This window comes from Triticum aestivum, chromosome 5D, assembly GCF_018294505.1.
Source record: "Triticum aestivum cultivar Chinese Spring chromosome 5D, IWGSC CS RefSeq v2.1, whole genome shotgun sequence".
Classification (NCBI taxonomy): Eukaryota; Viridiplantae; Streptophyta; class Magnoliopsida; order Poales; family Poaceae; genus Triticum; species Triticum aestivum.
In genome coordinates, this window is record NC_057808.1 from 461720694 (window position 1) to 461747497 (window position 26804).

General features: G+C 46.5%; 3 protein-coding genes and 1 pseudogene across 3 annotated transcripts; 3 read left to right on the plus strand and 1 right to left on the minus strand.

Moving 5' to 3' along the window:
* Positions 1-20595, plus strand: part of LOC123122770 (uncharacterized) — an 81358-nt pseudogene extending 60763 nt beyond the window's left edge.
* LOC123122768 (deoxyhypusine synthase) lies at positions 8175-11888 on the plus strand. Its single transcript, XM_044543107.1, has 7 exons — positions 8175-8533; positions 8975-9142; positions 9336-9554; positions 10274-10357; positions 10830-10935; positions 11002-11237; positions 11587-11888. The coding sequence occupies exons 1-7, from the start codon at positions 8303-8305 to the stop codon at positions 11671-11673; spliced, it is 1131 nt and encodes a 376-aa protein (XP_044399042.1). The 5' UTR covers positions 8175-8302; the 3' UTR covers positions 11674-11888.
* Positions 13862-18727, plus strand: LOC123122765 (CWF19-like protein 2). The gene is made up of 9 exons (XM_044543104.1): positions 13862-14177; positions 14265-14550; positions 14650-14876; positions 14969-15169; positions 15253-15930; positions 16245-16324; positions 17278-17629; positions 17829-18041; positions 18134-18727. Exons 1-9 carry the CDS (start codon positions 14133-14135, stop codon positions 18458-18460), a joined length of 2409 nt encoding a protein of 802 aa, XP_044399039.1. The 5' UTR covers positions 13862-14132; the 3' UTR covers positions 18461-18727.
* Positions 20596-23378: 2783 nt separating the features above from the next.
* Positions 23379-26404, minus strand: LOC123122772 (ALA-interacting subunit 5). Its single transcript, XM_044543112.1, has 8 exons — positions 25710-26404; positions 25241-25299; positions 25070-25144; positions 24835-24951; positions 24621-24691; positions 24211-24544; positions 23822-24111; positions 23379-23688 (listed from the first exon to the last, which is right to left on the minus strand). The coding sequence occupies exons 1-8, from the start codon at positions 25816-25818 to the stop codon at positions 23661-23663; spliced, it is 1083 nt and encodes a 360-aa protein (XP_044399047.1). The 5' UTR covers positions 25819-26404; the 3' UTR covers positions 23379-23660.
* Between the last annotated feature and the right edge of the window lie 400 nt (positions 26405-26804).

A 26804-nucleotide genomic window follows, 5' to 3' on the forward strand; every position in this document is an offset into this window, starting at 1 on the left:
CTCCATCTTTTAGCTATAGAACTTGTTGGAGACTTCATATCTCTCAACTCGGGTATTTGCTTGAAATATTAACTTCAACTCCTGGAACATCTTATATGGTCCATGACGTTCAAAACGTCTTTGAAGTCCCGATTCTAAGCCGTTAAGCATGGTGCACTAAACTATCAAGTAGTCATCATATTGAGCTAGCCAAACGTTCATAACGTCTGCATCTGCTCCTGCAATAGGTCTGTCACCTAGCGGTGCATCAAGGACATAATTTTTCTGCGCAGCAATGAGGATAATCCTCAGATCACGGATCCAATCCGCATCTTTGCTACTAACATCTTTCAACATAATTTTTCTCTAGGAACATATCAAAAATAAACACAGGGAAGCAACAACGCGAGCTATTGATCTACAACATAATTTGCAAAATACTATCAGGACTAAGTTCATGATAAATTTAAGTTCAATTAATCATATTACTTAAGAACTCCCACTTAGATAGACATCCCTCTAATCCTCTAAGTGATCACGTGATCCATATCAACTAAACCATGTCCGATCATCACGTGAGATGGAGTAGTTTCAATGGTGAACATCACTATGTTGATCATATCTACTATATGATTCACGCTCGACCTTTCGGTCTCCGTGTTCCGAGGCCATATCTGTTATATGCTAGGCTCGTCAAGTTTAACCTGAGTATTCCGCGTGTGCAACTGTTTTGCACCCGTTGTATTTGAACGTAGAGCCTATCACACCCGATCATCACGTGGTGTCTCAGCACGAAGAACTTTCGCAACGGTGCATACTCAGGGAGAACACTTATACTTTGATAATTTAGTGAAGGATCATCTTATAATGCTACCGTCAAACAAAGCAAGATAAGATGCATAAAGGATTAACATCACATGCAATCAATATAAGTGATATGATATGGCCATCATCATCTTGTGCTTGTGATCTCCATCTCCGAAGCACCGTGCTTGTGATCTCCATCTCCAAAGCACCGTCATGATCACCATCGTCACCGGCGCGACACCTTGATCTCCATCGTAGCATCGTTGTCGTCTCGCCAACTTATTGCTTTTACGACTATCGCTACCGCTTAGTGATAAAGTAAAACTATTACATGGCGATTGCATCTCATACAATAAAGCGACAACCATATGGCTCCTGCCAGTTGCCGATAACTCGGTTACAAAACATGATCATCTCATACAATACATTACATCACATCATGTCTTGACCATATCACATCACAACATGCCCTGCAAAAACAAGTTAGACGTTCTCTACTTTGTTGTTGCAAGTTTTACGTGGCTGCTACGGGCTTAGCAAGAACCGTTCTTACCTACGCATCAAAACCACAATGATAGTTTGTCAAGTTGGTGCTGTTTTAACCTTCGCAAGGACCGGGCGTAGCCACACTCGGTTCAACTAAAGTAAGAGAGACAGACACCCGCCGGTCACCTTTAAGCAACGAGTGCTCGCAACGGTGAAACCAGTCTCGCGTAAGCGTACGCGTAATGTCGGTCCGGGCCGCTTCATCTCACAATACCGCTGAACCAAAGTATGACATGCTGGTAAGCAGTATGACTTATATCGCCCACAACTCACTTGTGTTCTACTCGTGCATAGCATCAACGCATAAAACCAGGCTCTGATACCACTGTTGGGGAACGTAGTAATTTCAAAAAATTTCCTACGCACACGCAAGATCATGGTGATGCATAGCAACGAGAGGGGAGAGTGTTGTCCACGTACCCTCGTAGACCGACAGCGGAAGCGTTATCACAACACGGTTGATGTAGTCGTACGATCCGACCGATCAAGTACCGAACGTACGGCACCTCCGAGTTCTACACACGTTCAGCTCGATGACGTCCCTCGAACTCCAATCCAGCCGAGTGTTGAGGGAGAGTTTCGTCGGCACGATGGCGTGGTGACGATGATGATGTTCCACCGACGCAGGGCTTCGCCTAAGCTCCGCAACGGTATTATCGAGGTGTAATATGGTGGAGGGGGCACCGCACACGGCTAAGAGATCTCAAGGATCAATTGTTGTGTCCATGGGGTGCCCCCTGCCCCCGTATATAAAGGAGCAAGGGAGGAGGAGGCCGGCCCTAGGAGGGGGCGCACCAAGTGTGGAGTCCTACTAGGACTCCCTAGTCCTAGTAGGATTCCACCTCCCATATGGAATAGGAAAAGAGGAAGGGAAAAAGAGAAGGAAGGAAGGGGGTGTCCCCCTTCCCTAGTCCAATTCGGACCAGACCAAAGAGAGGGGTGCGGCCACCCTTGAGGCCCTTTTCCTTCTTTCCCGTATGGCCCAATAAGGCCCAATACGTATTCCCGTAACTCTCCGGTACTCCGAAAAATACCCGAATCACTCGGAACCTTTCCGAAGTCCGAATATAGTCGTCCAATATATCGATCTTTACGTCTCGACCATTTCGAGACTCCTCGTCATATCCCCGATCTCATCCGGGACTCCGAACTCCTTCGGTACATCAAAACTCAATAAAACTGGCATCGTAACGTTAAGCGTGCGGACCCTACGGGTTCGAGAACTATGTAGACATGACCGAGACACGTCTCCGGTCAATAACCAATAGCGGGACCTGGATGCCCATATTGGCTCCCACATATTCTACGAAGATCTTTATCGGTCAGACCGCATAACAACATACGTTGTTCCCTTTGTCACCGGTATGTTACTTGCCCAAGATTTGATCGTCGGTATCTCGATACCTAGTTCAATCTCGTTACCGGCAAGTCTCTTTACTCGTTCCGTAACACATCATCCCGCAACTAACTCATTAGTCACAATGCTTGCAAGGCTTATAGTGATGTGCATTACCGAGTGGGCCCAGAGATACCTCTCCGACAATTGGAGTGACAAATCCTAATCTCGAAATACGCCAACCCAACAAGTACCTTTGGAGACACCTGTAGAGCACCTTTATAATCACCCATTTACGTTGTGACGTTTGGTAGCACACAAAGTGTTCCTCCGGTAAACGGGAGTTGCATAATCTCATAGTCATAGGAACATGTATAAGTCATGAAGAAAGCAATAGCAACATACTAAACGATCGGGTGCTAAGCTAACGGAATGGGTCAAGTCAATCACGTCATTCTCCTAATGAGGTGATCTCGTTAATCAAATGACAACTCATGTCTATGGCTAGGAAACATAACCATCTTTGATTAACGAGCTAGTCAAGTAGAGGCATACTAGTGACACTCTGTTTGTCTATATATTCACACATGTATTATGTTTCCGGTTAATACAATTCTAGCATGAATAATAAACATTTATCATGATATAAGGAAATATATAATACTTTATTATTGCCTCTAGGGCATATTTCCTTCAAACATTTCTTTGCAAGAGAAACATTTTTTATAGATGAAACATCAACATGTATATCAGTAGTATATTTTTTCATTGCAGCATGTGTATAAGATCTATAGGTAGTACTGTAGTAGTACATTTTACGACATTTTTTGGTGCTGCATAACTTTTTTATCAACTTCAAATAACATTTTTTTCATCATAGAGTTTTTGTGCTTGCTGAAATCCATAGACTAACACCACTATAACATTCATAAGGTCTCTAATCTACTACTGTTTTTTTGCTATTTTCAGCAGCAAAAATATTTTTCTGAAGCTGAATTTTCAACATTTTTTTTGCAATATCTGAAATCTAAAGCAAAGCAAACATTCAGTAGTCTTACATCCTCTGAATTTAAAGCAAGCAAACATGCAGTGCTGTTGCATTCTCTGAATCAAAGCAACATTCAGGGTCACTGAAAGTAACCTTTTCCAATTTTACACAACCTTTTTTTCTTGTTACTGAACTGAACCAAAGCAACATAATGTGTAGTTTCAAACATTTTTGTTTTTTCTACTTTTTGTGAATTAAAACCAATTAGCATAGCAACATCCAATGAGCATAACTGGCAAATGTCAATGCAGCACATAAACAAGTGGAGGATTTCAGAGGATTTGGCAGCAGGGGAAGCTCACCCAATTTGCAGCGGATCCAGCCGGAGGAGCATCAGAGAAAACAATTGGAGGATCTCGGTACATGCGCGTAGCAGAACTTTGTCGCCTGAGATCGAAGGCGCTCGCCGGAGCTGAAGTCGTCCGCCGGGGAACAGCCGAACCCTCGCCGGAGCTACCACCTATGGCGGAGTAGGCCATGTCTCTGGCGATGTGGTGCGCCATCGCGGGCAGGGGGTGGGGGTGGGGTTGGGGAAGAGGTGGAGGGAAGGGGAGGCGGCCGCCGGATCGCGACCGATCCCCGGTGGGGCGAAGCGCCCGCGATCTGCGGGTGGGGATCGACCTATCCCCGTTTCATTGCAACCGCTCGCGTGGAGGTGGGAGCGTGCGCGTGGTTCAGCTCGCGTGGATCGGACGGACCAGCGTTGTTCGATCGGACGGACGCGAACGCGGTTTACAAATCCAGCATATCACCCGACCTACGCCTAGCTGCGGCCATATCAAAAGCACCAGATGAGAGACTTCTGTGCAGAAAAGAACGTATTTGTGTGTACTTCATCCCGTACTAGAATCTGTGCCATCGATCTGTAATCCAATGGTCCAGATTCTATGCTAGTAGGCCTACTTTCGGCGCAAATCAGCCCACTTTTCAGCCCATTTTCAACACAAATTGGCCCACTATCGGCGCAAATTGACCAATTTCGACCCTTATTCGGCGTGCTTCCGCACAAATTCAAACATAAGGTATTTTTTTATCACATAGTTCATCACAGAAAATCAATAGAAATCAAATAGTTCAATACAAATTATATAGTTCAACAAATAAAAACTACTACCTCTGTCCCAAAATATAAGAACGTTTTTGATACTATGCTAGTGTAAAAAACGTTCTTATATTTTGGGACGGAGGGAGTAATATTTCATCACACGTCGAGCTGGGTGTTGCCCTTAAGCCTCCATAGGTGCTACACCACATCCTGCTACAGTTGTTGATGCACCAGTGAATCTCGGATCTCCTGGCGCATATTGAGGAAGACAGTCCAGGTTGCCGGTAGGTGGTGATCAACTTGGGCAAGAGGACATTCCCTGTAATATGGTTCAATGTCAACCCCTGGCTCTTCCTGCTCGCTCTCAATGATCATGTTGTGCAAGATGACACATCAAGTCATGATCTCCCATATTTGATCTTTCGACCAGGTCTGAGCAGGGTACCGGACAACAGCAAATCGAGATTGGAGCACACCAAATGCCCGCTCGACATCCTTCCTGCAAGCCTCCCGAACCTTTGCAAAGTATGAGTTCTTGCCTCCTAGCGCAGGGTTTGAGATAGTCTTCATAAATGTGGACCATCTTGGATAGATGCCATCTGCTAGGTAGTATCCCTTGTTGTAGTGCCGCCCATTGACCTCGAAGTTCACCGGAGGAGAATGACCTTCAACAAGCTTGGCAAAAGACAGGGGAGCACTGTAGTATGTTGATGTCATTGTGAGTTCCTGGCATACCAAAGAAGGAGTGCCAAATCCAGTGGTCGTGTGTGGCCACTGCCTCAAGTACCACACTACAACCGTCTTTGGCGCCTTTGTACATCCCCTGCCAAGCAAATGGACAGTTTTTCCATTTCCAATGCATGCAGTCGATGCTTCCAAGCATCCGTGGAAATCCTCTTTGTTGCACTCTGTGCTAGGATCCGAGCAATGTTTTCAACATTGGGTGATCGCAAGTATTGTGGTCCAAACATTGCCAGCACTGCCCTGCAGAACTTGTAGAAACACTCAATGGTCGTGGACTCGGCCATGCGTCCATAGTCTTCCAGTGAATCACCGGGAGCTCCGTATGCAAGCATCCTCATAGCTGTCGTGCACTTCTGGATTGAGGTGAATATAGGTGTGCCGGTGCAATCCTTCTTGCACTTGAAGTAGCTATCGAACTCCCGGATGGAATTCACAATCCTGAGGAAGAGCTTTCGGCTCATCCGATAACGGCGCCGAAATACTTTGTCGTCGTGCAGTGGAGCGTCGGTGAAGTATTCAGAGTAGAGCAAGCAATAGCCTTCCAGTTGATGTCGGTTCTTTGCCTTTAGCCGGCCCGGCGCCGAGCCACCTCGTCGCGGCTTTGCATTGCTCGCGAGCAGGCTGACCAGGGCGGCGAGGACCATGAGATGCTCTTCGTCCTGGACGTCGGCATCGGCTTCCTCCTCCAGCAACGCCACGAGCGCCTCCTCGTCGTCCGAGCAGACAAATCGCCGAACACCTGACGGGCGTGGTAGACGCACAGCCGCCGGTATCCCGCCCTGCGCGGCCGGAGAGCCGAAAAACTCACCCATGAACAGGGTGGAGGATGCCGCGGCAGAACCCTCTCTCTTTTCCGGCGGGGGAATGGCCTATCTAGTGGTGGTGGGGGTGGGCGGCGCTGGGATCGTCAAGGCGACGGGAGGGCGTGCGCGCGGGGGGGGGGGGGGGGGGGGCGAATCTAGACATGCAAGATGCCTTTTCGCCTGACGGTGTGGCATAGATGAAGTTTTCCCTTCCGCCGGAGCCCCCAAATGCCCCAGTGCGCTGGGTTCGGCATGGGATCGCCGGACCCAAAAACGGGCCATGCCGGCGGATTTCAGCGTCTTGGGGCGTGACTGGAGAGTTTTTTTACACCGGCGCAAAAAAAGTCACCCTGGAAGGCCTGTTGGAGACGTGGCTGGAGATGCTCTTACCCCCAGCCTTCACATTGATATGAGACAGAAAGTCTGACTCCTTGGTGAAAGTCTATCGAACCAACTGAGTTGTTCACTTTGTACTACTAAAAGTAGTACAAAGTTGAGTCACTTATTTTGGGACGGAGGGAGTATTTCCCAAACCCAAAAATAAACTATTTGCCCTATAAAAAACTAATTTACTATTATTATCTCAAAAAACTAATTAACCTATTATTAATATACATAAGCAACATTCTAAAATTAAAATGAACTCATATTTGAAAAAATGGTTTGTGATACAAGCACGACATCCCCCGACCTAACCGTCCCCCGACCCCCATGAGGCGACGCCGCGCCACAACGGGGGCTCCCCTGCCGCCACCCGAAGCCCTCTCTCCTCACGCCCTCCCCTCCCTCTGTTGTCGCCGGAGCTGCCATCGGGCAAAGGCCGCGCGACGTGGCGGCGACAGGGCTCATGCTGGTCGTGGATGGGTGTGGTGGCAGCAGCGCCCGCTCCCACTCTTTCTACTGCGGTGGCGCGTGGCGGCAGCGGCCAGAGGCGCGACGGCGGCAGTCGGCTGGCAGCGGCGGTGGGGCGGGCTCGATCTACTCCTCCTCCATGGGCCTGGTCAGCCCCGATCTCGCACCTTGTTGCTTCTTGTGCGTAGCATCTATGATCTACGGTTTTGCCCGCATCACTTGGGCGTCGCCATAGCTGTATGTTCACCTATCTCTCATAGGTGCTCATAAAAGGGCAGTGGCGGAGCTATAATTAATTTATCAGTGGGGCCGAGTGCCGTTAAAATTTGTTGGGGAGGGTCATGCCATTGAAAAATAGCCTTTTAGCAGTAAATATTCACGAATTATGCATTGATCATCACCAATTGAGCATAAAAACTACATTTATATATTTTATTTGTTTTTAGTCTCCCCCGGTATCTCTAATACTTATTATTTTGCTAAAAAATAGGAAAACATTTAAAATACAAAAATGAGAAAAACATATTTGTACCGTTGCCCGCTCGAAGCAACATATTTATATTCTGTTAAAATATATTTATATTTTCCTTCGAGCGGGCAACAGTGCCATTTCTTATGTTTACATATTTTATTTCGAAAATTTAGCAAATATATTCATGTATTAGAAACTATAAATCCAGAAAAAGACAAACAGTTGAGAAACAACATGTAGACAGCAGTCGACTTATATACTTAACCAAATATAAATAGACCGAAGTTTAGCCACATCCCAAACGCCATGAGAACGTGCAGCCATGGACTAATGCTGTTAATGTTTTTTAGACAATGTTAAATTTTTCTGAGAGGACTAATTTTTTTGGGAAGACTAATGATGTTAGTCTTTTTTTTTTGAGAAAAAACTAATGATGTTAGTCAGTAATGCACCAGGCACAGGCGAGCCGCTGGGCTGTCGATATGGGCTTTTAGTACTTTCCTGGGCTAGACTACTGCTTCCCTGGACGATAGAGGAGCCGGTTCCACCGGACGGACGGCCGCGCCGAACCTGGTTCGCTTCTACAGTATTTTCGCCGGGGGGGAAAAGTGAGTTTCTCGCGGGGCGGCGGCGGAGGAGGCTCGTGCTCCAGGTCAGTGATTCGCCGGAGATGGCCGGCGAGGGTGGAAGCGGCGGAGAGCGCAGCAAGGACCCGCTGGAGGGCGTCCGCGCCATCGTGCTGAAGCCGTCCGAGTCCCTCGACGAGTCGCGGTTCACCAAAATCGCCGGCGCCGACTTCAACGACGCCGGCCTCGGCCTTGACGGGCTTCTCGGGTCGCTCGCCTCCACGGGATTCCAGGCGTCCAACCTCGGCGACGCCATCGACGTCGTCAATCAGATGGTATGGTACACCGCCCGCTTTTTCCCTTTCTCCCTCAGCTGCGAGCTTTGCCCTTTTCAGCATGGGATTAGTTCACAGAACCAGGTGAAGCAGATACTCCAGCGTGGGAGTAATTTATTCCGTTTATCTCGCCATTTGGAGCACTTAGATAGCTGCATATCTATCGTTTCGATGCCAGGGTGAAGCTGATAAGTGTTTTTCCCCAAAGTAAATCTTTTAGATGTATCTGAACAGTCTAGCTGAATGTGTGCCATTTTGGAGTCTTTCAATCCAAGTGCTGTGCATTAAATTAGCTGGAGGTAATCTAGATGAAGGAATGCCTGTCATATCACTATGCATGCTTCCGAAAATTAAGTACTCTTTTCCAGAATTTTTGCCGATTTTCGCTACTCTCCTTACATTCTACTGATTCTTTCTCCACTGTAATTTGCTACAATGAAGTTAGATTGGAGGTTGTCACATGAGAAGCCAAGCGAGGACTGTGATGAAGCTGAACTTGACCCGAAATACAGAGAGTCTGTGAAGTGCAAGATATTCCTTGGTTTCACTTCAAACCTTGTTTCTTCCGGTATACGGGATGTAATACGGTTTCTAGTTCAACATCACATGGTAAATGCTCCAACTCTGTGTCACGTGTGCAAATCTGAAAGCAAAGCAACTTTAAATATCATTTTAAGAATCTCTGTCTTAGAAGTATGCCTAGTCGCCTAGAGATGTTTGTTCCAGTTAATCAGTAGCTTCACTAACTGCATAGCCATTGATTTCCCAATCCATGCTAATTATTTTCCACAAAATTCTTCAGGTGGATGTTGTTGTAACGACAGCTGGGGGTATAGAGGAAGACCTCATAAAATGCCTAGCACCAACGTACCGGGGTGAATTTTCTTTACCCGGGGCACTGCTACGGTCAAAAGGACTTAACCGGATAGGAAATCTGTTGGTGCCCAATGATAACTATTGCAAGTTTGAAAACTGGATCATGCCACTCTTTGACCAGATGCTACAAGAACAATCTACTGAGGTAATCATTCCTCTTGGCTTAAGCACGGCTGGTAATAATCAGTTTTAATTTTCGTCGGTATGTCCCTAGTTACTGAAATCCCCCAATAATGTGGATTATGGCTACCCTTCCTTGTATGTGTCATAGGCCCATTATACTGCACATGGAAGCTTCTGATGCATAAATTAGCTGCAAAGTTGGTAATTTGCAGGGGATGCATGAATAGTAGAGTACACTAATTATATCTTGTATTTAGCGACACTAGTAGTAATATAATTTTGATAAGGTTGTTTTCTAGTCTTTGAAAAATCTCTTAATTGAAGGGTACACAATTACTTTTCTGGAAAGAGAACTTAAATCTGGCTCGAAGTACTTACAACAGTATTTGTTTCACATGCTATAGTAAGGATGCTTAAAACAACTGAAAATTCCACGTAACATGAAGTCACGAACTTTATTGTAACCCGGCTCCATGAGTTTCCTTTCTTTCAGATGTATGCATCTAGCAATATATACACGAATAAACATCCAGGCTACATGAGCTTGTCAAACCTAATGTGTGAAGTACACTTTATAAGTTTCTGCTCAAATTGCTGAAGTCTACGCAGATATTGTTGCACCTCGGTTGATATTTGATCTTTTAATTAAAGATAATCCAGCATTTCCTACAATGTGAATTCTTTGTACAAGCTTCACTGTTGACCATACTTATGTTTCTTTTAATTTCTTGTTACCTACAGAATGTCTGGACACCATCAAAGGTGATTGCTCGTCTTGGCAAAGAAATAAATGATGAAAGCTCCTACCTTTATTGGGCATACAAGGTAGCATGCTTTTCACAGTTCTTCGTTATTTTTACAATTATCAGAAACTCTGCAGGCATGTTTTTGTGTAAATGATGATCATATTTAAGAAATCTGTAAATAACTATGTTTGGTAAACAGGGAGATAAACTGGGTTTGTTCTTAAGAATTTTGTTGAGTTTGATTCTTTTATTGGTGTTGTTTTACCATAAAAAAAATCTTTACCGTATTGGTCTTATGATTTTACCCAGAAATAGTAATCATTCCTGAACCAAACTTTTATTTTGTCTGAAGTGGTGGGTCACAGTTTAGCAGATGTATGCATGGTAGAGTTGCTGGCTGGCTGTTACACTTATTGGGTTGTCCTTCACTTTATTCCATGGAGAATATGCTTCACACTGGGTTGTTTTTTCTGGGTTGAAATTCTTAACTTTCAAGAACTATTTGTGCAAAGACTGAAGTTGCAAAGTGTTGACTCGTTAAAATCGACCAGAACAATATTCCTGTATACTGCCCAGCATTGACTGATGGATCACTCGGAGACATGCTGTTTTGTCATGCAGTTCGCAATCCTGGACTTATTATCGACATTGTACAAGGTATGTTCCACTTTATTTGATATTCTTACTTTGTGTTCGTTTTCAAATGCTTGAACATTTTTGCAGATATAAGGCTGATAAATGGTGAAGCCATTCATGCAAGCCCAAGGAAGACAGGGGTCATAATTCTTGGTGGAGGCCTTCCAAAGCATCATATATGCAATGCAAATATGTTCCGCAATGGTGCAGATTATGCAGTCTATATCAACACGGCTCAAGAGTTTGATGGAAGTGACTCAGGAGCACAGCCAGATGAAGCAGTTTCATGGGGAAAGATCAAAGGTTCAGCAAAGCCTGTAAAGGTATATATAGATATTCACAAGTTTGAGATATTTTTGTTTTGTGTTTTGCATACTAGTACTAGGTAAAATGTTCCTTACGTATAGGGTATAGTGATCATGATGCACCTGCTTATGTGTCCTACAACTGGTTTATAGAAAATTGCATGCATGATCCTGAGCTGGCTTATAATATTTAGACCGTCTTGATTTATCATTTTCCCATGTACACTGTAAAATAATATTGCAGCCTATGAGTTTATGGCAGTACGAGTGATTTTAAGAGACATAATTTTGCTGTGCAATGGTGTCATACATCATATTTGATGATCATCATTATTGTAATCTAACATTCCAGCTTTTGGAAATCCAGGTTCACTGTGATGCGACTATCGCTTTCCCATTACTTGTAGCCGCAACATTTGCACGGAGGTCTCACAGTGCAAATTCAACCAACTGAATTTAAGGGCCTCAAATTTATTTTTTATTGATCTCCAATCATTTGTCTGGGCTCTTTGGAGGATAACATAGAAGGTTTTTTGTCAGATGCCGGCCATGATTACTGATTCCTTTTGCCCGATGTACACCTGAGGTTGTAATACCAATTGTATGCTTTGTAATGAGATTATGCAAGAGGAAATGGACGATTGAGTCGTTCCTCTCTTTATCTGACTCTGGAAAAGTGCGACTTTACAAGCAAAGTATCTGGTGAGGATCATTTGATTTTTTAAGACGGGCTTGAAAGAAAGGGGACAGGCTTACAGCATTGGGTCAACAAAATAAAGTTGTTTGGTTGAATCAGTTTGTTGATTGACCCCTCATACAAACGGGGGGAAATTCTTGCTAAAATTGTAAATAGAGATCGTGATACAGTATTATGAAAACGCTTGCAAATGCTATGGTCCCTATTACATCACAGTTCATTAACGGGCCTCTGGGTTGCCACAGCTGAAGCAGAATAAGAATAACGGAGCACGCCTCACCAAGTCAACATTGTTGTACCCTTCAGTTCTGCTGAAGGTTATTCTGCATTTTCAACACAAAATAGCATCGCCATACAGCTTTCCTATGTCCAGCATTTCCTGTTTTAATAAAGTTATACACCATTTTTGAACAAAATGAATAGAACTAAACGAAGAGGGGTCAACAAGGTCCTCAATGAGAAAAATGGTAGTTACATCAAGTCATGTTCCTTTCTTTTTATTTATATCGTGATCATCTCTTAAACATCCTGTGAAGAGATGTAAGCAACCTGCTGAGGACTTATTCGGTTTGCGGTTTTCCTAGAGGAATTTTTCATCTGTTAGAATTTGTTACAAAGGAACAGAGGTACAAGATTCCTGAGGATTGTGTCTATATTGACCTCATTCCTTGGAGGATTCTTTTCTTCATTCCCTAGTAGGGTTCTTAGCATTACGTGAGACCTCACGGAAATTTTCTAAGGATTTGAGTGGGCATCTCATTCTAACCATTTACTTTTCCTCCCCCAGTGATTTGGAAATCCTGTAAACTGAATGAGTCCTCAAAGAATAATGGATAGAGACACGCTCCCCACTAGATAGGTTATCAAATCTCTGTTGCATCTTCGAACAACCGGAAAGAAGAACAAGAGCATGAAAGGAAACCAAACAAGTTTGGGAATATCATAAAATGTTAGTGTTTTCAAATTTTGTTCATAAATTGAAAAAATGATTGCCTTTTAAAAAAAGTTCAAACGTTACAAAACTGTTCACATGTTCGGAAAAAAAAAATCTCTTTTATAAAAAGTAGTCGTATTTTTCGAAAAATAGGAATTTAAAAGAAACACCTAAAAAGACTGACACAGTGCATCGGCCGCTACCGTGCGCGTCAAATGGGTGGCCCAGTCGTGGCCTCCCCTTTGGGCCTTGATCTTTTTGCTCTGGGGAGACGGGATCTGAAACAAGTAGACCAATAGCAATATGTGGCACACGGAAACACACACACGGATAGATAAATGGAGTCGTGCAACCAAGGAATGAGTACAAAATGTGGAATCCACAGAAAACGCTCGTGTTGCACAACTATGAAAGACAATGGGAGTTGACACAATCCTTGGCAATAGAAAAGGCAATAAGAAGCAAACACCAACGTGGAGATGATCAATAATTTCTATCACACATAAGTGAGTACCAATTGTCAAAAGAAAAGAAGTATTTGGAAATAATTCCCGGTGGTAGATAGCAAGCATATCCGACATCATCTTCATACCAAACATATAAACAATTTGTGACATGGGCTGCTGTGAATTCTCTGTAAGCTTAAGCTTAAGGCCCAGCTATACCTGGCCATGGGCCGGGTCGGGCCGGGCCTAAAAAAGCCCACGGCAGAAAACTGAGGCCCAGGCCCTACCATCAGGCCTACTTTTCAAGCCCAAGCTCGACCCATCTGGTAAAAAGCCCTGAAAAGCCCTTAGGGCTTAGGGCCGTGGGCCGGGCCTCTTCCTTAAAATGCCAATATGCCAAGCCCAAGCCCGTCCAGGCCCTGCTGGTGGGTTCAAAACCCAGGCCCAAGCCCGGCCCATGGGCAAGCCCATCGGGCCTAGGCCTGGATTTTAGGGCCGGGCCTGGGTGGGCCAACAGGGCCGGGCCGGAGATGGCCAGGACTAGGCCCAGCCCAGCAAACAGGACAGCCACCGCCTGCGGAAGCCGCCGCGCCGAGGTGTTGCAACCGACCGGAGCCGGAATCCGACGGCACCTCCCTCTCTCTCCACCGCGCCGAGCTCCCCACAAAACACCGTGCGCCTACGCCCCAATCCCGGACGCACGCCTCCCCAAGTCCGCCGGCCCCCGACGCCCCCTCCGGCGAGTAGACCAGACCCCTCTCCACCGCGCCGGATCCCCGCCGCCGCTGACCCCCTTCGCCTCCCCCCTCGTTGGCGAAACCCTCCCCTCCGCCGCCATGCTGCTGGGCGCCAAAGTCGTACCCCGCGACAAGGCTGTGCCAGTGAGCTCCCTTGCATCCCCTACCTTCCACTTCTCAATCTGCGCACGGGGTTTGATTTGATTTGATTTGATTTACTCCTTTCTCTAGAAGCAAGGAGGCGGCGACGGCTCGGGATCCGACGGCTCCGCCGGGAAGACGCGCACCAAGCGTAGCAGCAGCAAGAGGAGAGACAAGGAGGAGAAGCGGAGGCGGAGGCACCGGCGGAGGAGCCGGCGCAGGTCGGACAGCTCGGAGGAGGGGTCGGACGACTCGGTCGACGAGGAGGAGGAGAAGGAGCTGAGCCGGAGCAAGCGCCGTAGGAAGCAGCGCCGCGGGGGGCGCCGCGACTTCTCCGACGAGGATGAATCCAGCGGCGAATCTGACAAAGGGAGAGGTAATAGTGAACTTGGTGGATTCTGGTTCAGGTGTTGCTTTGGTCAGTAGGATTTTTCAGGGTGGACTGTGCTTAATCGCGTGGCATTTGCCGGTGCAGGCAGTGGCAAGGGGAAGCGAGGAGGCGCTGCAAGTGACGATGATGAGGATGAGGATGAGGATGAAGAGGAGGAGGAGATGGGAGGTGAGGGGTTGAGGGCGAGTGAGGTTGTCAGGAAGGAGATGGGGCTTGAATGGATGCTTAAATCGGCAAGCAGCAGTCAGCCGGAGGGCAGCCGTGCTCAGAGGGCTGATAACGAGGAGAAATTTGAGGCTACACATGAAGAGGTAACATTATTCACTTCAAACAGAACTTGTTGATGTTCATGTGTGTTCAGTTGATTATCTCATTTTTTTTCTCCAATTATTGACGATGACAGGTGAAGAAACCTAACCCGAAAGAAATGAATCCCTATTTGAGGGACAATGGCAGTGGCTATCCTGATGAAGCCACCGCTGCAAATGCAGCCAGTCAGTTGCTTGCATCCTCTGTTGTCGGTGACGGAGGTGCTAGCTGGCGGCTTAAGGCTTTGAAACGTGCAAAAGAGCAAGCAGCTCGTGAAGGTAGAAAGATCGAGGAGGTGTGTGCATCACCACATATGCTTATTCGAATGCAATTTTAGTTAGTTATTCTCTAACTTACAAGCCTATTCAATCACTGCAGGTAGTCGAAGAGAGATGGGGCTCATTGGGTCACTTAGCCGCATCAGTATCAACGTCCAGAGTTGCCCCTTCTTATGCCCATCTGCAGGCCATTAGGGGTAGAAAAGCTGGACAAGGAGACTACTCTGAGAAATCCTCCAAAGTAGATCGGAAGGAGGACCAGCGAGGTGAAGAGAGTGGTGGTGGTCGCCAATATTTGCAAGGGGTCTCCTCCCGGGATCATGCAATGAGGAAACCCAGACCTGATGCTGTACCTTGGAAGAAGAGACAGAATATATCTTCTGAAGATCAAACGCTCATCTCGTCAGCACTAGCAAGCATCAATAAATTTTCTAACGATGGAAGCTTTATGGATAAAATCAGTAACCATGGTAGTAAAAATACAAATGTTTCAAATGTCGAGAAAAGGGATAGTGATCAGAAAGCCCACCAGGAGAGTTCAAAGACATCATCTTCAGTGAGCACACAAAAGCAGCAGGAGAGTTCAAAGATATCATCTTCAGTTAGCACACAAAAGCAGGAGAGTTCAAAGATATCATCTTCAGTGAGCACACAAAAGCAGGAGAGTTCAAAGATATCATCTTCAGGTAGCACTCAAAAGCTAAATGCAAACCAATTAGCTGCGAAGGTTCTGCAGCTCCGAATGAAAGGCAAGCACGAAGAAGCTGACCAACTTTCGGTAAGTGTCTCTATTGTTACTGTGACAAATTGACAGACTGTTCCCCCAGTTTATTAGCAATCACTAGTTTGTGAAATTGAATTTACAACATAACAGTGATTATTTAATCCATTTGAATGCACATAAAGCCTCTCCAACATTTCCTTGACAATTAGCAACCAAGCGTGCTAGGTACTCTATCAAACAATGCTGGCATAAAAATTTGGACTGTCTACATGGTTAACCTACAGTGGCTCTATCAAATTTTCTTGTGCTTGCATACACTGCAAGTAGAGGCCACATGAGTTCTTAACTAATAACTTTCTTTTCCTCAGAGAGAGATGGAGACTCTGCTGGAAAACCAGAGTGCTTCTGTTGAAGAGCCTAGGCATGTAAAGGAAAATAGCTCAACCAGGTTTGTCAATCTTATGTTAGAATTCATCTTGCTAGTTGATGCTATGGCTGCCTATTACCTATCCTAAGTTGTGAGTTGCATTCCGTCTGTTGCTTCCGTGTTGAAACAAATTTTGCTTCAATGTGGTTAAGATGCTAAAATTTCTAAGCAGCACGTGAATATTTTCATGATTATGTTTTACTTATTCTCTGTTCAATACTCTTAAAAGGAAGTGCCGTGTGTGCCGTTTAAGACATGTTTGGTTTGTGATGCCCTACTTGCCTTTTTTGCTTTTGGATGTTTGAGCATTTTTGTCTGTGATGCTTGGTTGAAGAAGTGATGCAACCTCATGTATTCAAACTACCCTTGTTGTCATTCTGAACTACTCCCTCCGTTCCTAAATAGTTGTCTTTCTAGACATTTCAACACGTGACTACATACGGAGCAAAATGAGTGAATCTACACTCTAAAATATGTCTACATACATCCGTATGTGGTAGTCATTTGAAATGTCTAGAAAGACAACTATTTAGGAACGGAGGGAGTAGTACATTACTGATACCTGTTCATCTAAAGATGTGCGCCACCTTATCATATGATGTGATTCTGCAAGATAATGGTAATGGTTAGCACCCCAGCATTGACCAAGATGGTATCCATACTGTAGTCCAGAAAAGAAATGTGTCTGCATCTGCATGGCTATGCTGAAATCTTAAAGATAGCAATCATCCATCGCTAAAATGATCATTCAGTTCCATTATATGTCAATGTCTTAGTTGCCAGTAACAATTGTCAGGCCTAGCTGTATGCTATGCAACTGAATTGCTCTCCTGAAATATTTCTTATATCCCTACATGTGTCATATTATGCAAAACACAATACGCACCAGTATTGCTGTGTGGATATACTCTAGTTTGAACAGCAGATCTCTAGTTTATTTGTCTGCCTGACGCATTAGTCTTTTTCAACTGTAGGCATACAATAAAGCCCAGTGCAGCTGATCGCAGGAAAAGAGAAGAGGATGCTGACCTCCATCTTGCAAATAAAATTATGCACAACAAACAGTACAACATGAGTAAAAGTGTGGAGGATGAATATGAGTATGGTGATGCTCCCACTAAGAAAGGCAAAAGGACGAGAGAGGCACATCAGGAGAATAGGGGCACTCAGAGACATATTTTAACTCAGAAAGAGCGCTGTTTGTATTGCTTTGAGAACCCATCCAGGCCAAAGCATCTGGTTATTGCTATAGGGAACTTCACTTACTTGATGTTGCCACAGTTTGAGCCTCTTGTTCCTGGGCACTGTGTCATTCTTCCATTGCAGGTGAGACAACTTACCATGTGCTGGAAGTACAATTAAGAAATCATCTGTGCATTCTGCTTTAAGTTGAAGTAGCCTGCTTCAACTCGATTGTGCTTTTGAATACCCTATTGTGGACCCTTACGATTTTCATTGCAGCTCTTATGAATTGTCCATATTTTCTTATACTCTTATTGATTCTATGTTATTAAAATGTTTGCAGCACGAGTCTTCAACAAGAACAGTTGATAAAAATGTCTGGGAGGAGATCCGCAACTTCAAGAAGTGCCTCCTAAAGATGTTTGCGCAGCAGGACAAGGATGTGGTTTTCATGGAGACTGTCATAAGCTTGGTCAAGCAACAGAGGCATTGCATGATTGAATGCATCCCTGTCCCATGCGAAGTTTCAAACAAAGCGCCCATGTACTTCAAGAAGGTCAGCTATCTATTGCTTTCTGCATGACTAATTGCAAACAATCTTGCCTCCTGTGCTTGTGGTTCTAACGAAATTCCTTCTGTTTACTCCAGGCAATCGACGAAGTTGAGGAGGAATGGTCGCAGCACGAGATGAAGAAGCTGATTCCAACGAGCGGTAACCTGCGGCAGGTCATCCCGGAGAACTTCGCCTACTTCCATGTGGAGTTTGGTCTGGACCGCGGGTTTGTCCACGTGATAGACGACGAGAGCAAGTTCGGTGCTGGTTTCGGGCTGAATGTACTCAGAGGGGTGCTCCGGTTGCCGGGGGAGGACATGCACCGTCGCCGGAGGCACGAGTCCATGGATAACCAGAAGCAAGCCGTCGCCGGCTTCATGAAAGACTGGGAGCCCTTCGACTGGACGAAACAGCTCGAGTAGAAGATGTAAATACAAATCTCAGGAACACTTTGGAAGGCTCACGCAATTCGCACCGACAGTTTTGTAGGGAAGAGATTGTTCTTGGTGTTGTCATGTATCTGTGTTTTTAAATGCTTTTCTGGTTGAATTTAACATTTCCACAGGATATGGCTGTGAACTGTATTAGTTCAAATATATATCCTGAAGGGACGACATCAGAGGCAGCCCAGAGGAATGCCATCATTGATTCAGACTAAATGAAATAAAAAGAGGTTTATATTTTTTTTATTTTTCAGTAGTAGGCTCGTTTGGTCGCCAGTCTCCGCCATGGGCCGAAGGTGCCAACTTTGGGCCCTGTTCGAACGCACCCACACATACGCGCTCGAACTCACACACGTCGGCGGGCACCTTGCCCTGCTCCGACGAAGCACGCCGCCTCTTTCTTGTTTTCGTGTAGACCCGCGAGCCCATGCCTCAAATTGCACCGCGCTGCTACTTGTCGCAAGCACACACATCGAACACAGTTGGTCATTGGTTGCACCTTGACCTCGGTGGCGCGGGTTCAAATCCTTTTTGGGTTTATTTTGCCTTTAGTTTGTTCATCCTATGACATGTGGGCCTCATGCCTCCTATCGACCGGTCAAATGATCTGATTGACCTTGACCTCGCGGCGCGGGTTCAAATCTTTCTTGGTTTATTTTGCCTATATTGTTCACCCTATGATATACGGGTCCAACGCCTCCTATTGACCGGTCAAATTATCTGGTTGACCAGCCCATTGTCCGTGACAGTGGTCAGTGGCTTCCTAAGAGCATCTCCAGCCGCGCCCCCAGAACAGCCTCCTCAGGCGGTTTATTTGCGTCTGCGACGAAAAAAGACCCAGTCGCGCCCCCAGGACGCCGAATTCTGCCGGCTCGGCCCATTTTTGCGGCTGGCGCTCGCAGGCCGAACCCGGCGCATTGGGGGGCGCTCGGGGGCTCCGGCGCAAAGGAAAAGCGTTCCTGGGGCCACATTGGCATGCAAAAAGTCAAGCCACCTGCCCAGATTCGCCTCCTACCCCCCGCGCTCGGCCGCCACCCTGCCGATCCCGGCGCCGACCATCGCCCGCCGCAGCTAGGTAGACCATCTCCCGCCGGGAAAAAGAAGGGGTTTCGCCGAGGCAGCCTCTCCGCCGCCGCCGCCGGCACCTTTTCCGGCGCTCCGGCCGCGCAGGGCCTGTACACCGGCAGGCTTGCGCCCACCTCGCCCACAAGGTGTTCGGTGAATTGCCCGGCCCGGCGATGGACTCCGAAGATGAGGAGGCGCTCGCGGCGTTGCTGGATGAGGAAGCCGAAGCCGACGTCCAGGAGCAGGAGCATCTCATGGTGCTCGCCACCCTCGCCGGCCTGCTCGCGAGCAGTGAGAAGCCGCGGCGAGGTGGCTCGGCGCTTGGGCGGGTGAAAGCAAAGAACCAGCATCGTCTGGAAGGCTACTGCATGCTCTACTCGGACTACTCCGCCGACGCTCCATTGCACGGTGAGAAAACATTTCGATGCTGTTATCGGATGAGCCGAAAGCTTTTCCTCCGGATTGTGAATTCCATCCGGGAGTTCGACAACTACTTCAAGTGTAAGAAGGATTGCACCGGCACACTTGGATTCACCTCCATCCAGAAGTGCATGACAGCTATGAGGATGCTTGCATACGGAGCTCCCGGTGATTCACTCGACGACTATGGGCGCATGGCCGAGTCCACCAGCATAGAGTGTTTCTACAAGTTCTGTCGGGCAGTGGTGGCAGTGTTTGGACCGCAATACTTCAGAACACCCAATGCGGAAGACACTGCTCGGATCCTAGCACAGAATGCAGCAAGAGGATTTCCTGGGATTCTTGGAAGCATCGACTGCATGCATTGAAAATGGAAGAATTGCCCATTTGCTTGGCAGGGGTTGTACAAAGGCGCCAAAGGCGGTTGCAGTGTGGTGCTTGAGGCAGTGGCCACACATGACCTCTGGATTTGACACTCTTTCTTTGGGATGCCAGGAACTCACAATGACATCAATGTCCTGCAGTGCTCCCTAGTCTTTGCCAAGCTTGTTGAAGGTCATTCTCCTCCGGTGAATTTCGAGGTCAATGGACGACAATACAACAAGGGGTACTATCTAGCTGATGGCATCTATCCGAGATGGTCGACATTTGTGAAGACCATCTCAAACCCTGTGCCAGGAGGCAAGAACGCCTGGTTTGCGAAGATTTAGGAGGCTTGCAGGAAGGATGTCGAGCGGGCATTTGGTGTGCTCCAATCTCGATTTGCTGTTGTCCGGTACCCCGCTCAGACCTGGTCGAAAGATCAAATGTGGGAGATCATGACTTGCTGTGTCATCTTGCACAACATGATCATTGAGAGCGAGCAGGAAGAGCCAGTGTTTGACAATGAACCATACTACAGGCAGGGTCCTCTAGCCGAAGTTGATCACCAGCTACCGGCAACCTGGACTGCCTACCTCAGTATGCGTCAGGAGATCCGAGACCCACAGGTGCATCATCAGCTGCAACAGGATCTGGTGGAGCACCTATGGAGACTCAAGGGCGAGGCCGGGAATGACGTGTGATGAAACTTGAGTTTTTATTTGTTAAACTATATAATTTGTAGTGAACTATTTGTTGAACACGCCGAACTATGTGATGAAACACGCCGAAACACGCCGAACTATGTGACGAACTAATTGATTTCTATTTGTATGCGAAAATTCACGCCGAAACACGCCGAACCGCACCGAATATGGGCCGATTCACGCAGATATCGGGCCGTTTTTGGGCCAAAAGCTGGGCTGAATTCGGCGCCTGGGGGCGACGGCTGGGTGCTGAACCGCCCCCAGCGCCGAGTTTATCGCCGGCGCACCCCCAGGCCGCTCTTTTTCGGCGCCCGGGGGGGGCCGAACGGCTGCAGATGCTCTAAGGCTAGTAAATAGTTGGGATAACTTAGACTAGTGTTACACTAGTAGTAGTCTACTATAGATATGGTTGTATTTATTAGCTTGTAAACTTATTTTTTTCTTGGAAAGCGCTATGCTATATGTTACCATCATCGTCTTTTTTCCATTTAATACTTTTCATGTCACCAGTATACATAGTTGGCATTGCATGAGGATGCATGTTACTTCCACTATGACTAGTCTAACAAAACCCGCACAGCCACATGCCACGCCATCCCCTTGTCAGCACCCGATGGCCTCTGGTTAGACCCACTGGTTTTGTTAACTACTTATTTTTTCTATCATTAACACAAATCTCGATTAGTCCTACTTGTAAGCCCCTCACTACCCTAACGCAACGGCCACAGTTCGATTCCTCACCCTTGCAGATAGTAGGTGTGCCCCTCTTAACGTCATCGCAACATGGTTGGTGGTGATTTCGAGCGGCAAGGAGGTTGCTTTTGTTGCCGGTAAGTCTAGGCGCGCGACCCTTCTCTTCTCCTAACCATGGTATGTAACTTTTGACTCCTCTTTTATATATTTTTGGCAGAGGGGTGAGGGGGCGAAGGAGAAGTTGATCTTTGGGTGTGTGCGTGTGGGTGGGCAATGGCCCCCAACCTTGATATAGTGACTTAAAATATATTGTAGGGTCTTGAATAGAATAAAGTGTAGTCATTAGCCCCCAAAAATTCACGTTTTCTCATTAGCCTCCCCCCAACATGTTCGTCTACCTCTGACATCGGCAAAGGAGCATCTGGAGTTTGTCCACGCCACAGTTGTTTTGGCTTCGTTCATGTTGAATGTTTGCACCGTGTTTGGTGTCGGATTTGAACATTGCAGCATGCAGGCTCCATGCGACTATTCCTTTAATTGGCAATCTTCACCCTTGTAATGTATACACTTTTCATAACCAAGCAAAACAAGAAGTGCATGTAAAGCTTTGCTCTTTCACGGTTATGCTTTGGTCTTGCAGTACCTAGCCAAATTGGGGTTCTCTTTTGCTGTGAGTTGAGGGACCTTTGCAAAAACAAAATAAAGTAAAAATATATAGAAACAAAAAGAAAAGGAGAATTATAAGCCTAGTTATTGCTCTCCAAAGACCACTTTATACTAAAGTGTTGAAATGTATTGTGAAAGTTCTGATTGTACTATCATACCAATGTACCCTATATCCTCGCTATTTTTTTTAAATAATACATTTTTTTAATTAATTTGTATAAATATTACGTCTATATTTTTATTTTCAAAAATAATACACCATCGGCCTGCTGCAGGCTGACTGGGCCTAGTCGGCCCACCACAGGCCGATTGGCTTCCAGTCGGCCCGCAGCAAGCCGACTGGAACTAATTGGTTCGCAGCAACCAGTCGGCCCGCAGCAAGCCGACTGGAACTAATTGGTTCGCAGCAAACCAATTAGTCCTAGTCGGCTTGCTGCGGGCCGACTGGAAGGTGGGCCGACTAGGCCTGGTGTATTATTTTTAAAAAGAAAATTATCGGCGTAATATTTATGCAAATTAATTAAAAAATGTATTATTTAAAAAAATAGCTATATCCTCACCATCCATTTTTGCATCAAAATTCGTGCAGGCAAACTTTTTTTTGTATCTCCCCAATGAAAGAACATTTGAACTCGAAGCTTTGTAGATCACCATCACATATGTAGTACCATGTGCAGAAATGTTCTTGGAATTATTATTTTGGCGAAACGTAATTTTTTTAAAATGGTACAGTTCATTTGAAATTTGACAAACTTGATGTTTCATTAAAAAAAACAGAAACATTTTATACAATGAGTAGCACTTGTGTATAGTTTGACCTGCAATGTTTCAAGGTAATATGTTGTCTTGTTTGGAAGAAACAAAAAAAGGTGAAATTTTCTATCACTATAATGGTAGCACGAATCTTGATGCAAACTAATTGATCTAGCTCAAATACATTGCTCGCCCTGTTTCGTTCGAAATATCCGATCCGACAAAAACCGATATCTTGAGGCGTTATTTTCTTTGCTGATCCCATTTTTCGAACATCTGTCGGTTTTATAGTTGCTGCATTGGAGAAGTGATACCAGTACTACATACTGTACATCTCCCACACATTCCTGTTCTGTACATTCTGAATCTACCTTCAGATTCTTGTGCTGTACTGTACATATACATACACATACAGTGATGTGATCTGCTATATCTAACAACAATGGAGGCCAGTCTATAACAAACCAGAGAGGCCGAGTCTACGCTCGCCGACATGATCCATGGACGGACGACGGCTACCGCAGCCGGAGATGCTCCTCTGTCCTGCACATGTAATAAGAAGACTCAGAGAAGGATCATTCGAGGCTATCATACTCATATCATCGGCGACCAAGAGCATGAATTAATGGCATGGCGGCGAGCGATGATGCGACGGAATAATGGACGGCTCACGCACATGGGGAAGAAGAGGCAGACGAGCGTGAGCAGCAGCGCGAGGACGAGGCAGGCCATGCCGGTGACGAGGTAGGCGCGGCCGAGGAACGCGTTGCGCCCGCCCAGCGGCCCCGCGGTGGACAGCACCACCGCCTTCCCCCCCTCGAAGCTGTACGAGTTGTAGCTGTTCCGCACCGCCACCGCCACCGTCTCGCCGGCGTCCAGGTCCGCCTCCACCCTCCCGTACAGCTTCCTGAACCGCGGCATCGCCGCCGTCCGCATCCACACCATCAGCTCCTCCTGCTCGCTCAGCTGCACGCCCCACGGTCCTCCCGATCATCAGCGTCATCATCATCATCATCATCCGTCGATCGTCGTCGGCATGAATGAACAAGACGAGCGGGAACTTACGGGCTTTCTCGGGTCGAGCCGCCCGCCGCCGACGAGGCTGCCGTTCTGGAAGTTCTTGGGGTACACGTGCTTGCCGAACAGCCGCTCCCGCTCGCTCCGCCACGAGATCCCGCTCTTGATCACCCTCAGCGCCTCGACGCCGCCGATGCCGCCCGCGCGACGGGGACGCCGGGCGAAGCTGTAGGTGTCGTTGAACAGGCTCCAGGCCACGAGGCCGCAGGGCACCACGGGGATGCCTTTGGCGGCGTAGGCTTCAGGCTTGCAGTCCTTTATGTCGGCGTTCGCCTCCTCCTTGGGGTCGCTCAGCTGCGCGATGTTGAAGCTCGTCGCGTACCTGAATCCGGCCACCTCGAATTTGAATTCTGACAAATTTTGAATTTGCATGAATTTGACAGTGAGAATCGTTGTACCTTCTGTGGTTCTGGTAGAACCTGTCGAGCTGGTAGTATATGAAGATTGGCCTCTTCATAGCGTTGGGGATCTACATGCAGTTGAAGGACAGAGGGAAGATGCACTCATTTCACCAAAAAGCTGTTTTCGTCGATTGAAGGCGCGAAATGGTTCACTTTTTTTCTTTATTGGCGATGCTAATTAATGGGAATTGTTCTTTGTTTTCTTAATTACCTTGAGATTTATTGTGCATGTCTTGTTTATCGACGCGTTCTGGATGTAGCCCACTTTGTTGTGAAGCATGTTCTTCGGTACGCACTTTGTGTCGTATCGGTAAACCACTTCGAAGACCTGCCGGAAAGAAAGATACTATTTCAAACTCGAATTCGATGAAGGGGAAGTTTCAAGTACTACATAATTGTATGCATAACAACAGGAAGCACAACTGCAAGGATATATAGTTACATACCTTATTTGAAGCCGCGTAGCAAGCAAGACCAATCGGAATGAAAAGTAAGCCCACGAATACAAGAATGGGAATGACCTGGTTTTGTCCAGAGTTTGAATTTGTGAAACATGAGACATTTGAAAAAAAAAGGGTGTGAAATGATGAGGTTTGGGCTAACAATTGGGGTCTCACCATATTGGGTGCCAGTATAGGCTTGCATGCTGGGAGTTGTTGCTGAGTAAATGCATGATCTTCAGAATCAACAGAATGGTTGGAGATTAGTATGTACAGTACTTCTAGTAAACCTTAACCACGAAAATGACCGTCCATTGAGTAAATTACTGATTTTAATCAAGTAAATTGTTGATTTTATATTTTATATTTTATTGAATAAATCACTTGTGGTTTCTTGTAGCTTTAGTAGTTAGATTCACCTAATTCTGAGGAAAGCTAGGAATGTTCTTTTCAGTTGCAGCGTATCAAGTTACGAACAGATGGCTTGCAGATCATCCAACAGAAGAGTAAAGATTAAAGTAGGCTAAAAGAAAAGAAGAATTCAGGGATATACTTGTAGAATCAAGCAGCTACGGCTAATAAAAACAACAAATCAAGCGTGAGAAAAACAAGAAAGAATCTGCCTCTGTGGGGAGAGATTAATTACACCGAGGCCTGTTGCGTTTCGGCGCTGCGGTGGCTGCTGCTGCCGGGCCGTGGACGTCCCTACTGCCGGAGCTCGGTCCGGCGGCGGCGCCGCCGTTCACCGGCGGCATCGCAATCTCCTCCACGAGAAAGAGCACTCCTCCGATGACGATGAACTCCTGGCTGCAACTGCTTCAAGAAGTATGCAACGGAGAAGAGACAGGCGAGGGGTTTGGTGCCCCGAATGTCAGAAGGAATTAAACAAGAAGTGATGGCGAGGTGGCACAGCAAAAGGAGGGAAAGGAAAGGATCGACAAGGTTTAGGATTAGGAGTAGAGGGGAAGCAAGCAAGGAGGCTAGCTAGAGAGACAAGCTGTCCCTGCAAACCACCGGAAAGGCAAGCATCACCTACCTGAACCTAACCGGAGGTCTGCATCAACCAACCCTCCCTCAGAGAAGTCTCGGGTCACCTGCTCCGGATGGATGGCTTTGGATCAAATATTATCTGTCTTTATCCACTAATATTATCTGTCTGCATCCATTCATACGCCGGCCTGTTGGGTGTTCTTGTCTGTATTTGGCGTCGCTAAACAATCGGTCGATAATAATAATACGGCCGTCGTGTACGTCAACGGTGATCGATGCAGAGGCCGGGGCAGGGCTGGTTGATCGTCCCTTTTTTTAGGCGCTTGCTTCTCTGACTTGGGTTCGTTCTTGCCGATGCGTTTCGGCAGCAATGCCTGTGGAGCATGTGGAAGGAACTACGTAGGAAGGAGGGGAAGCATTGGATAATCAGGTGTGGAGCCGAGAACCAGGTGTCCAACAACAGCTAATACAGCCAGCAATATCTGCACAAGGGCTACACACAGCTGCATGCATTTTGTTCTTGTTCCATGTGTGTCTTGTCTGTTGGTTTGTGGGTCTCTATGGGCTGAGTAAGCCAGGAAGCGCTAGGCTGCTGCTCGCCACGATGCGTGACCGGCATTTGTTATTTTTTGGCTTTTGACATTTGTGATGATGATCGTCATCAATTATGCGGACAGTCGGCGTGCTTATGCCGTGATTGTTACTCAATATGCTTAAATAGATGGAGAAAGGTCAAGTCCGGCAAAGCAAT